Genomic DNA, 12,993 nt, shown 5'->3' with positions numbered 1-12,993 from the left:
GCTGATGAGCGGCCTGTCGCCGCGTTTCTGGATAATCTTCGCACCCCGAGAGCTGGGGGTTGCTGAGTGTCGTAAATCACCGCCTGTCTGACAGCCGCTGGGAGGGGACGTCGCTCACTCCTGTGCCATTATTAATTTGCATCCACTTTGGCTCCTGACAGGATTGCTTGTAAAGTGAGATTTGTGGCTTCTGCAGTGTGTGAACCTGGGCGAGCTACTGGCAATGCGGTCTATCCATTCTCTCTCTCTCTCTCTCTCAGCACACTTCATTGGCAAAAGATGTCATTAGTACAAACTGCCAAAGAAAAAAAAAAAAAACTCTCAGTAATCCAGAGGAAGAAATCACAAACTCGAAACCTTAGAAAGTCCCAAAAATTATTCGATAAATGCTGTAATTGTATTACTGTATGTCAAATAGTCTTTAACTTTCAAATTGATACATTGATTTGCAAAGAAATGCTAGAAGCCTATCTTTTTCTTTTCGTTCTTTGATTAACTGTGAAATAAACTTCATTTTCAGGCAGTAACATGTACACAGTGATGCAGACCTTCTAAAATATCAACAGAGGTGCCCGTGTTGTGTATGTGACCCAGCTTAACATTACCATATTTATGCCTTATCTTATTCCTAATTATCCCTTTGAAGATGGATTAGTTGCCCTATTTCAAAAAATTAATGTTTAAAAGAAACTAACCCATAAACCTCTCAAGTGTCAAGATGTGCTGGTTATATTTGCAGATATTCGTAGGCGTATTAAATGTTCGTCATCAGTAATACTAAATAAACTAATTAAGATGTGCGAAAATATGTACCAAAAAGTCTAGGCATGAAAAAGTTATTTGTTCAACACGGTGTTTAATGCTTCCTATTTGTTTGATCTCTGTCTCCCCTATCGGCCCACTAATACATAATACTTATGTATTAGTGGGCCCTATGCAGGACATTAAATCACATTTTAACAAGACAATCATATGTTTAAGACCGATTGTTTGTTTGGACTGCACTATAGATAGCTGACGCACTTAAATCTTATTTGGCTGTGCATAAAACAGACAGAAAAAACATTCTCCGTCTCCGTACATTACATTACATTACATTACAGGCATTTGGCAGACGCTCTTATCCAGAGCGACGTACAACAAAGTGTATAACCATAACCAGGAACAAATATGACGAAACCCCTAGAGAGAAGTACCGGTCCAAGTGCAGGGAACAACCGCATAGTTCAACTTGGACCCTGAAGGTTAAACTGATTAACACTAACACAACGAGAACGGCAACAACGCAATCTATGGAAAAAATACAAGCAGTAGTTAAGACGTACCAAGAACCCGTCTTTTTTTCACATCAGATTAATAAGACTCCATTAGTTCCCAGAATGCCGATACTGGCATTAAGAAGCCTTGGTTGTGGGCCCTCTGTCAGTGAGGCTGATTTCAAAAATTTTGGCAAAGGACCCTGGGCAGGAAATAGGCTGCAAAAGGCAAAGCTGAATTTGTCCAATAGTTTTGCAAGATGTGCAACACTCTACTCACGTAGAGTAGAGCCTACTGTATCTTTTTGAATCTTATATACTTTGACAGTCCCATTTTTTAGCAAAACCAGTAATGTCTTCATTGTGGTGATTACCTGAATCAGATAATGTGCAGATATTGAACATAGGAATTATGTGATGTTTGAACTGGAGATTTGCATGCTAGGAAGTGTAGTTCATTACAGAAACCCTGGCAACAAATGGATATGCATATACAATGCAAAAGCAGCTATGTTTATTTCACACCTAAGTGATATATATGATGATAGACAGAGACCTTTCAATCCTGGCATTTTATTTCTCTCTCTCTCTCACTCTCAGTCTGTCTGTTGCCATTATTCTGTCTCCCAACACTGCCTTTGTATTTTGTTGCTCTGACAATCCATCAGTCCTGACGTCATGTCGCGCTGTTTCCCTGAAAGTACAGAAGGTTTGTTTTAATGATGTCGTCAGTGCTGTCTTTGCACTTTCCTTTTTACACAAGCGTCTTGTCGCAGTGCATTTCTTATTTTTATGCCTCGGAAATGAGCACAAAACAAGCTAAATTGGAAAATAAAATGGAGGGTAATAAATATGTATGAGCATGCAGTAATTCAGGCAAAAGCAAGGACAGTTTTGTGTACAGATAAAACCCCTTGTTACTGAATGCAAAGTGAAGGATATACAGTGCCGTGAAAAAGTATTTGCCCCCTTCCCGATTTCCTCTATTATTGCATATTTGACTCACTGAATGGTTTGAGATCTTTAGACAAAATATAATATTAGACAAAGGGAACCCAAGTATAAACAACACATTTTTAAAATAACTTTTCATCAAATAAATAAAATAATTATCAAATGAGTGAGTTATCGCTTAGGTCCTGGAGAAATATTGGCAGGTCGTCCACTGTTTCAAGTGTTTTCCATTTGGAGATAATGGCTCCCACTGTGGTTCGGTGGAGTTCCAGAGCCTTAGAAATGGCTTTGTAACTGTTTCCAGACTGATATATTTGAACAACTTTTTTTTCCTTTTTTGTCTAGAATTTCCTTTGATCATGGGATAGTGTGCTTGTAGAAACTCTGTGGTGACTCCTTTACTTTGATGATAATGTTCAATATGACTGAGGTTTAGATTCAACAGGGCTGGCTGCAATCAAGCCTGGCTGTATTCAAACAGCTGAATCTAATTATCAATTCAATTTTATTAATTGGTTGATTAGTAATTAGTAATTGGTTGATGAGTAACTAAAGGGCCAATTACTTCTTCAATTGGATGATATGGGTGTTTGATAAATTAGTATTTCATTTATTTAATGAAAAAAGTTAAAAGATGCGTTTTCTGTGTACTCAGTGTCCTTTTGTCACATTTTGTTTAATGATCTGAAACAATTCATTGTGACAAATATGCCATAATAGAGGAAATCGGGAAAGGGACGGAAGTCTTAGACAGGAGTACTGTACTGTACTAAAATCACACTATCTGGGATATCTTGGTTTCATCCAGACTGTTAACTTTGAGACCGGATTTTCATTTTTGCTTGTTTTGTCTTTGCAAACATTGTGACTCAGCGCACACAGACAATGCCTTTTAATAATGGCCGGATGGTAATAAATGTTTAGAAATCTCTGAAATCCTTCTCCGCTTTAAAAGGATCCATATCATATCGACCAGACTTAGTTTTTCCGTATCTTGAAGTGGAAAGCTTGTCGAGTCTTAAGATTAGTTTCCAAGACGATAACTTGAGCATTTGGTTAAGCTCATTTTTATTGATTTCCACTCCCATTGTACGCTCGCGCACACACACTTGCAGGCATGCATGCACGGACGCACGCACACACTCTTTCCTCCTCTCATTCTCACTCTCTCTCCATGTCTCTCTCTCCCGTTCTTTCTTGCTTTCTGTCTTCGTGATTCTTTCTCTCTCCTCCTTTCTCTTTCTCTCTGTCCCCTTCTCTCTCCCTTCCTCTCACTCCCCCCTTCTCACTCCTTCTCTCTCTCTCTCTCTATCTCTCTCTGTCCCCTTCTCTCTCTCCCTCTCTTTCACTCCCCCTCTCACTCCCCCCTTCTCGCTCCTTCTCTCTCTCTATCCCCTTCTCTCTCCCTCTTTCACTCCCCCCCTCTCTCTCTCACCCCCCCCCCCTTTTTCTATCGCTCTCTGTTTTTAAACAGGTGTTAAAGGTCTTCAGCCGGTGACTGTAGTTTCGTGAGCGTGAGACACGGCGTTCAGGTGTTTGGCAGATCAGCATGTGCCGTCGCACCCGGGGCTAACGTGATTTACCCTGCCGTGGGACCTGCAGCCCGCATCTGTGCCTTGTGTTTTCCCTCAGGGGGCGATGTACATTTGCTTCAACCGTCTCCATGTGGTCCTTCGCCAGTATCCCTGTTTACATTGGCTAGGAGAGACAGTGTGAAGGGGGGAGGGTGGAGGGGGAGAGAGAGGTGGAGAAAGCAAGGTTATGGGGTGGTTTTTAAGATTTATTTTATTACTATTTTTTATTACTTCTATCTCGTTTATAATATTATTTTTCTATCGGTTTCTTCTTTATGTTATTATTCCCCTTCTTATTTCATAGTTTTTTGACATTGTTATTATTGTTAATGTAATTGCTGTGACAAATATATAAGCTTTGGCAAAATGTACTACAAAATATGTCACGCCAATAAAGCATTAAGCAAAAAAAAAAAACCTAAATTGAATTGAGTCAGAGAGAAAGATTAAGAGAGGGAGTGGGTGGGAGAGAGGAAGAGAGAGAGAGCATCTCTGACCTAGCTCTTCATATTGTAGAGGTCAAAAGAAGGAGATGGAGGGAGAGAAAGAAGAAAATAAGAGAGGGAGGAGAGAGAGATAACCCCTGACCTCAGCCCTTCATATCGCAGAGGACAGAGAAAGAGAGGAAGAGGGAAAGAGGTCATGCCAAAGAGAGACCGGAGGGAGAGAGTGAGAGAACAGGAATGAGAGCGGCAGTTTAACATGGCCGCATTACTCGTCACAGCGCGCTCTCTGCTGACTGTAGCCCTGTTATAGGTGGGCTGGCATTTCCTCCATGTCAGCCCGCCTGGCCGTCCCCTGGTCCCAGCAAGCGGCTTTCTGTCCACGGCAGCGAGACGCTCGCCAGCCACCTGTCAATCAGCGGAGCGGCCGCCTGTCCGATGTAATTCGGCTCATTGGCCAATGATTGATTGGCAGACAGTGACGTTACAATATCGATGATTGATGGCATCCGTGCTGAGAATCTTATACTTTGTGTACTGTTTCTTTTAACTGTGCCTGAACACACACAGACTGTGAGCACGCTATGCACAGCGGCGTACAAATACCGTTATTTTTACCGTCACTGTGCCGCGGCTAACCTTGCTCTGGGAGTCAGCTCTCCGGATGAAGAAAGGCCAAGAAATGGAGTCAGTGTCTACAAAAATGCCTTTGACAGTTGACTTTGAATATTCGGATCGTTGAGTCTCCTCGGTTCTGCGTATCGCCCCCTGTGTGGTTGAGTGGCAGGCCGGGACGACTGCAGCACTCTGCCATTGTAATAGTTCTTTTTTTTCCTGTCTCTAAATGCTGTGGTGCAGAAATAATGTTGATCTTTGACCTCCCTGAAGCTCTCCCATAAGATAGCGTGTCAGACTCCCACACACCACTCGCCCTTCAAATAACAAATAAAAGTGTAGATGTCTGGGTTTTTTACACTTTATTTCACATCACAGCCATTTTACAAAAGAGGTAAAGAGTGCTGCTTTCTGAACTGCTTTTCTTTTACTCTCTTTCTCTTCAGATCCTGAAGGAGTACAAGGACGAGGAGTGGAACATGGGCAATATCGTGTACACGCTGACCAACCGTCGCTACGGGGAGAACTGCATCGCATACGCCGAGAGCCACGACCAGGTAGGCTGTCACAACACAGAATTGGGCGGGTTCATCCAATCAGTGATTCAGACTACATGGCATAGGCGAGGCATAGCTGAATGCATCCAATAAGTGAGTCACCCCCTGGGCGGGGCTGGGCGTGGTATAGCGCTGCACATCCACTTACTGATTCAGTACGTTTGCAATGTAAAGGGGTGTCACCAAATGAACATGGGAACAAGGATTGAGAGAGAGTATCATTTCTCAGATTTACTGTCCATTGGACAGTCTTTGGGATGGGGTAGAGTTTCCTGTGGTCATCGAAGGTCACGTGGTTCCTGTTAAGAGCCGACTGTGGCCAGCATCCCCGCAGAGCGACAGCCGGTGGGCTCCAGTGTTCCTCAGGGATACGAGGGCTTCCGTCGGTGCGGACGATGGCATCACTTCCCCCACCGTCGGTCAGCGATCGGGCCTCCGCAGGCTTGCCTGCTTGAGCTGTCTCCCCAACTGACGTCTGCACTCTCTTGAACTTCGCCTCTAACTTCGGGTGGGCGATAAAAAAGAATTAGCATATTCCCATCCTGGGTGGCAGACTGTATCGTTGGCCATGGTCTCTTTCAGTGAAATTCAGTGTACACTGTCTGGAAAACATACAATTTGAAATGTGTGGGCTGTGGGCTGTGTGTCCCATTTGAAAGCATTTAAAATTCAATAGCGTTTACCTACCATAACCCATGTACGGATCTGTTTACAGCAGATCCGCTCAATGGACAGCTTTAGCTGTCAATAGGAAAGGTCACGGGAAAGATATCTTTGTTTTTGCGGATGGGTACAGAGTGGGTTGGGTTTACAAAGACGAGTCTTGTTAACTGGCAATCTTAAGGTTGAAGAAATCTGTGAAAGACCTTAAAACTCCAAAAAAAAAGTATAATCGGTTTTTACAAAACCCAAAACAGTCATTGAAGGGTATAAATATAATCTTCGACACGCTTCCCAATCACTCCGCTCAAGAGATAATGTATAATGATAGTCTCACAGGAGCATTCACAGTCTGCTGGTCCTTTTGATGAACATCATTTTGTTCTATTTAAGCTGGGTTGGAGCAGCTAAGTCTTTAATTGTAGAGCAAAGGAATTAGGAAACCTTTTGAATGTGAAACCGACTGGAGTTCTGTCTGTTCTCAAAGAAGTAGACATCAAAATGAAAGCAGGATTAGATTGGCTGGAGTCAAAATTCATCAGGCAGTCTGCACACACATTAATGTGTCTACAGTACTAATTTATTTGATTTACCTTTCCCTGTTAGACTACTGCTTTCTGGATGGAAATGTACTGAATGTTCTCTCCTTTAATAAAGGTGGAAATACACTTAAATAACTGAATCATAAATAGACTTAATGCCTATATGTGGACCTACATAACTAAGTTTTTTTATTACTGCAAAATGTATAATCATTACTTTTAATGCCTTATTGAATATCTTATTTTCAATCCCATTTGATGGCTCTGTCCAGTCCACGGCCTCATACATGTGAAGAATCTGCCCTCTCCTTCATCCCGTCTTCAGCATCCTTTCTTTAATCCCCTGCTTCTCACTCTTCCCCCTCTCTCCCTCCATCCCCCCCCTCCCTCTCCCTCTCCCTCTCCATCTCCCTCCCTCCCTCCCTCCCTCCCTCCCCCTCTCTCTCAGGCGCTGGTGGGGGATAAGACCCTGGCCTTCTGGCTGATGGACAAGGAGATGTACACCAACATGAGCTCCCTCATCCCCATGACGCCCGTCATCGACCGGGGCATCCAGCTGCACAAGATGATCCGCCTCATCACCCACGGCCTGGGAGGGGAGGGCTACCTCAACTTCATGGGTGAGTCTCCCGGGAAACCCACAGTCCCAAAAAAAATAAAATAAAATAATAAAAACGAGGCACCTGACTGCTGGCCAGACAGAGGGTGAACAAAATGGACGTGCATCCCCACATCATGCGTCAAAAGAAAAAAAAAACATTGGCGTGGTACAGTAATGAGATACCGTCTTTGGCTGTTATGTTACTGAGCTTTAAAATCGAAAGGCAACAGGTCATTAAAATGTGTGCGTTCTGCAATCAGAATCAAACTTACTTTTAGTCAGTTCAGTGAACTCCGTTATTTAAAGAATGAAAGCTGCGGGGGGCGAAGCCAAGGTGCAGGCACGTAAACAAAGCTTAGGCTTAAAAGTGCATTTTTCTTCATTATTTGCTTAGCACACTCCCTGGCGCACTAGAATAGCACACACTGTATGCATTACCGTGTAGCTGGTTGTATATTAAAGCAAACTAATGAAAGGACCTTGTGTTCTAACACTGCCTCATTACTTCGTTTGGGGTTTGAACCAGCAAGCCCTTGGTCCACGGGTTCCCAAGTACAACATTGCAGAATTATCCCGGTGCTCTGAATGACTGTATGGAAAGTGCATACTGTGTTTCAGTATTCATTGCGGTATTAAATCTGGAATGACAGAACGGTCTGCTGCGCTTAACGATAATGAGGGCTAAAAATGAGAAGTAATGAAATTGTATCATTAAGAAGGCTTTCACTGTCTGATTTGCAACTCCTCCAAGGGCTGGCTGACCTTTGTGAAAACTTGGAGAGAAGTGCTAGGACAGTTCTCATTTTAAAACATTTCTAAAAGGACGGAAAGCATCCCGACCCATAAGAAGTGTTTTAGCCCCACCTGCTGACTGGGTGGACTGCTCATTTGAAAAAAAAGGAATAAAGCACAAAAGAAAAAAAAGATGGCTTAGGTTGTGCAGAGTGAGGGGAGTAATTTATCTCCGTCTGCTTTGCGCCACCGTGTCTGACGCCGGCGAGTAATTAGCAACGTTCAACAAAAGCGTGCGAGACTGCATTCATCAGGGAGAACCTCTGCAGACGGCTCGCCGGACGTGCTGGCTCTTCATTAAGAGCGACCTCAGAGTAGGGTTCAGCATATCCAAACAGCAATTGCGCACTCAATGAGGAAGGGGGGAAAAAAAAACAGAATATTTAAGTCAAACGGGTCTCGAGGGTGCTGCGGTCTTAACGCGTAAGAATCGTTACATTTCCGTCTCCGGTCTGACGCCATTTTCATGGTATAGGGAAGCGCTCTTCATCGGTCTTGCTTTCAAAACTGGAGGTCAAAAAATATAAAAAATTAAGCGCAGACCAATTGAACTTCAGGGTACATTTTTAAAAAGCAGACAAAACAGTCTAGAGGAGGTTTTGTAAGTACAGTGTCAATTAAAATAATATTTACAAGGTTAGCAAGGTTCTCCCCTCCCACTCTGGTATGAAGTTGAACTACAGGTGAGAGGAGAGAGAAGTGCAGACATTTATTTATTTTTATTGTTTTTCCTGAATAGATAAATAAAGATAAGACTGTGGGGAAGATTTTGTCTGGCTGAGCCAACATGTGAAGCATTAATAAGGCTGACTGCTCTGCCTTAATGGTGAGAGCTTTTCGTTTAGGCTCGTCCGAGTAGCTGGCGAGGTACACTAAATGCTGTAATTAAACGAAAGTCGCCTTCGCTCTCCCCGGCGAGCCGACGTTCGGCAGATCTGATCGCGGAGGAGCGCTCGAGGCACGGGGCGTGAGTCTCGGACGTTACAGCCCCCGAGAAAACCAAATAATGAGAGAGAGAGAGAGAGCGCGTGACGCCGCGCCAGCGTTCCCCCAATCAAGGCCGCGTGACGCGCGGCGTCGGAGGACCGATGGCGCCGGAGTCGTTTCGGCCAGGCGCTGCTCTGGAACGAGCAAAATCGTTTGAGCCGGGAATCAGTTTGAGCCTGGCGGGGGCGGGGCAGGGTCCCAGAGAAGCTGGGCGGGAAACCTTTGCGAGCCCCTCTGAATGTGAGGGAGTTAGGAGGGGCCGCTGGGGGACGGTTTGGGTGCAGCGCATCGCTAGGGAAACGCTCGCGCGTTTCTTCAGCGGCAGGCGGAGAGGGAGGGGCCGTGATGAAAACGCTGAAAGGGCTTTATTAGCGTAGCGGCCGGGCGCTGATGGGAAAAGTTTACTCCCCGACTTTGAGGACTGAAGGAAGCATAAGATCACTGCCGTTTTTTTTTTTTCCTTTTCCTATTCCTTTTCCTTTTTCTTTTCTTTTCTTTCCCTCGCAGAAATAGGCAGAGAAACGGGCCTTTATCAGTTTAATTGAATCTCCCGTGCCCTCGCACCCACGGAGCTCCGTGCCAGTGGAGAGCAAGCGGCCATCTTGTAGATAAAAGGAAAGGCAGACGTTTGGATTCGGCTTTCTTCTGAAGCCGTGGCTCCTGAGTCTTTCTTTCAGAGGCTCATGCGTGATCCAGTGTCTGCCACTCCTCTGACCCTGGACCAGTGGGGTTAAGAGACCAGAGCTCAGCACAAGATCAGCAGAGGACAACAGAACTTCACTGTGAAATATGTACAGGTAGTGAACAAAAATTGGAAGCAACCGTGAAGGGTTCTGGTGGTTCCAATGGTGTTGGGTGTATTTTCCTCCAATGGCTTGGGTGCACTCATACCATTAGGAGGCATGGCCAATGTCAGGCTTTGCTTTATGGTACTGGGTGATCGTGTTCAGCAAGTCTTTGTTCTGCGAAACATTTTCACAACACCCCCTTGTTTTTGTTCTTATGGAACGTAAGGTTGGAGTTCTTCACATGGAGTTCTTCATAACGTGTCAAGACCGGTCAATTTCAAGAAGGGATGGCATTATTGCTGTTTGTTTGAGGAGTCTTGCGGTCGGAGAGGTTTCTCTCCCAACGTCACCGTGACCGGCGACCTGGAAACGATTCGCAGCAGGTGTCGCACGCGTTCCGAACAGCGGCTGCCTCTGAGGAGCTCCCCACGTGCCCCGACCCCGCCCTAACAAACGCGGCGATCTCCGCCCCCCTGCGCTCGTCGCTAATCGCGGTCGAGCATATGGCCCGCGCCCGCGTCCTGTCCGGGTGCGCCGCGTTCGGCTGATTGATGGCGGCCGCCGTGGCGGGCGAGGGGCACGTGTGACGGTGCGTGGCGACGGCCTCGCCGAGCTCCCGTCGCCCCCGACAACCTGGCGGTGCCTCTCCGTCGCATGCTAATTCCAGAGAAATGACTGGGCCTTACTGAGCGTGCCAGTGTGTCGCTCGCTGTTTACACTGCTCTAGTTCTGCATAGAAAAGGCATTCATCACCTAACCAGGCCCCAGAATTCACCTCTCTCACTTACCGCCATCCAGGATAGGCCGCGTACAGACATGGAATGCATATGCGCTGTATTAGATTAGATTAGGTTATACTTTGTCAGATTTTTCTGAAATTTGTTTTGCGTCACAAGCCGTAGTTCTTCTCATACAGCGAAGCAGACGTACATTTATACAGCAAAATAAGACAAACAATACAAACAGTTGTACCACATTTCGCTGATAATAGATCATTATAAAACGTACAGAGGTATTATTATAAAACACACACAGGAACCAATCATAATATTGTAAATATATGGACTTGTATTGCAATATTTGTGGCAGTGGTTTGTATATTTGGCCATATATTGTGAAATGTTGCCATTATCTTGATATTATATTTTTTACATTATATTTTTCGGTAAATTTCATTTCCATATGGGATGGCCGGTTTGCTCTTTTTTGAGTAGGGAAAATACCTCTGTGTGTACATGCATAACCACATAGAGCTTGTGTGTAAGTATGAGTTTCATTATTTTACATCTGTTCTTTGTCACTATCAGTGTCTTCACTGAGAAGGATGTAACCCATAATTTGTTTATCTACCATTTTTTATTTCTTTTGACAAGAAGATTAAAATAATGAAGAGCATTTACAGACAAGCTCTTTTCCAATTTATTCTGATCTTATCATTCTGAGTGTGCTATTTGGCAGGAACATTTTCCATTTATAAAAAGCTCTTATTAACCCTTAACAAACGCGTAATTAATATTTCTCTGGTGTTATTACCGGTCAACAAATGCATAATTAATATTGCACTGATGTTATTACCGTTCAAGAAATGCGTAATTATTATTGCACTGATGTTATTACTGTTCAATAAATGCGTAATTAATATTGGACCTTTTAAATACTCAGCAGGTACTCAGCCCTGTATTCTTACCATTGAAAATTCTCTCTCCCTGCCATTGCTGGGATTCCTTGGGTTTCTGTCCTGCTAGTTAATTAAGGGGCATGGTCATGTACAGGAAGTCCCAGTAGTTAAGCAGAGGACAAAAGGAATGTAAAGGTGGTGGATCTGGCAAATCTACAGAATCTACAGTTTATGTACACAGAAAAATGACACAGTTTATACAAGTCCAAACGAGATCAAATTCACTCCATCAGAGTAAAATGTCCACTATAGTAGTAGATCTGCTATGTAATATTCCATTACATGCTTCTGTCATGAATTAATGGACATAGTTGCTGACTGTGCCGGCGAGCTGCTGAATTGAACTGAAATCGGGTGCTTTTCTTCTCAGTCTTCATCACACCATAAAATTGAATTATAACATGGTGCGGCAGCAGGCATTCTGTACTTTAACATAGCACTGAAAACCGCTGCTTCGAAGCTGGGGCCTCCTGAAGTTACAAATACAGAAGGAAAATAGCAGTTCAGTATCTGGTGAGTCAGAATGTGCACTAATGCTGCATTGTAAAATTGCATTAGATGCTTTTCATGAAAAGTATTTGGGAGACAGTGTTATATCCAGGGCGACTTGCACAGCTTTTTGTTTTTTTTCCATAACATCCATTTACTGAAGCAGTTCAGGCTAAGCCCCTTGCTCAGGGGTACAGCAGCAGCGTCATGCCTGTTAATCGAACCTGCAGCCCTTAAGGTTACAATCCCAGTTGCCTAACCATTATGCTACACTGCCGCGTCAGATGCTTCTCTGATGGTTAGGCATGTTTCTGAGTTCTGAGTTAATCTAAAATGACGGCATAAAACCAGGTGAGAAAGCTTGTGTGTGTGGACCCCTGTGTGTAAGAGCCTGTAGGCTCAAGTGAAATGTGGGGAGAGGTGAACTGAGGTTTCTTCGTTTGAGAGTCTTTGCTCCAGCAGCCTCTGGCAGGCGCTGTGAGAGGACCGCTCCCAAACGCAAGAACCAGAACCAGGCGCTGCTAGGCCGTCTCCGCCCTGTCCTGACCCGACCCGCCCCGCCCCGCCTCCACGCGTTCGTCTTCGCGCAGCCGCCCGTAAATCTCCCGCCCGGCCCCCCCGTCTGGCCGCGCGAGCTCCCCGTGTAAACAGGTCGTTTTCGTAATGTCTGCTCGCCGCAGACGGCGGGGGAATTGATTGGCTGTCTCCAATGAGGCGGCCTTGGCGAGGGAGAGCGATGAGATCGGCGTCTTCCGGGAAGGACTCGGAGGTGGGGGGGGGGGTGATCTGATCTGTCGCGGCGTGTCCGCGGGTTACATCAGACCTCGCCGCCATATTTAAAATGTTGTTATTTTCACTGTTGCTCCTAAAGGAAAGATTTAAAACAAGACCAGGTTAAAACCTAGCATATGGCTGGACCGAACCGGCCGACGTCACAGACATGCGCGGTGTAACTTTATCACTCACTCACTCAGTCAGTCATCAAGACATGGCGTGTACTTTATCACTCCCACTCAGTCGTCAGCACAACATGTCGGTGTAACTTATCACTCACTCA

General features: G+C 44.8%; 1 protein-coding gene across 1 annotated transcript in view; it reads left to right on the top strand.

Moving 5' to 3' along the window:
* LOC135235717 (1,4-alpha-glucan-branching enzyme-like) overlaps window positions 1-12,993 on the top strand; it is a 114,784-nt gene that overhangs the window by 70,169 nt on the left and 31,622 nt on the right. Inside the window, 2 exon segments of the mRNA XM_064301503.1 lie at window positions 5,289-5,399; window positions 7,050-7,221. Coding sequence (XP_064157573.1) covers window positions 5,289-5,399; window positions 7,050-7,221 — 283 coding nt within the window.

Source organism: Anguilla rostrata, chromosome 12 (genome assembly GCF_018555375.3).
Source record: "Anguilla rostrata isolate EN2019 chromosome 12, ASM1855537v3, whole genome shotgun sequence".
Classification (NCBI taxonomy): domain Eukaryota; kingdom Metazoa; phylum Chordata; class Actinopteri; order Anguilliformes; family Anguillidae; genus Anguilla; species Anguilla rostrata.
The sequence above is the reverse complement of the archived record's forward strand: the minus strand, read 5'-3'. Positions and strand labels throughout refer to the sequence as shown.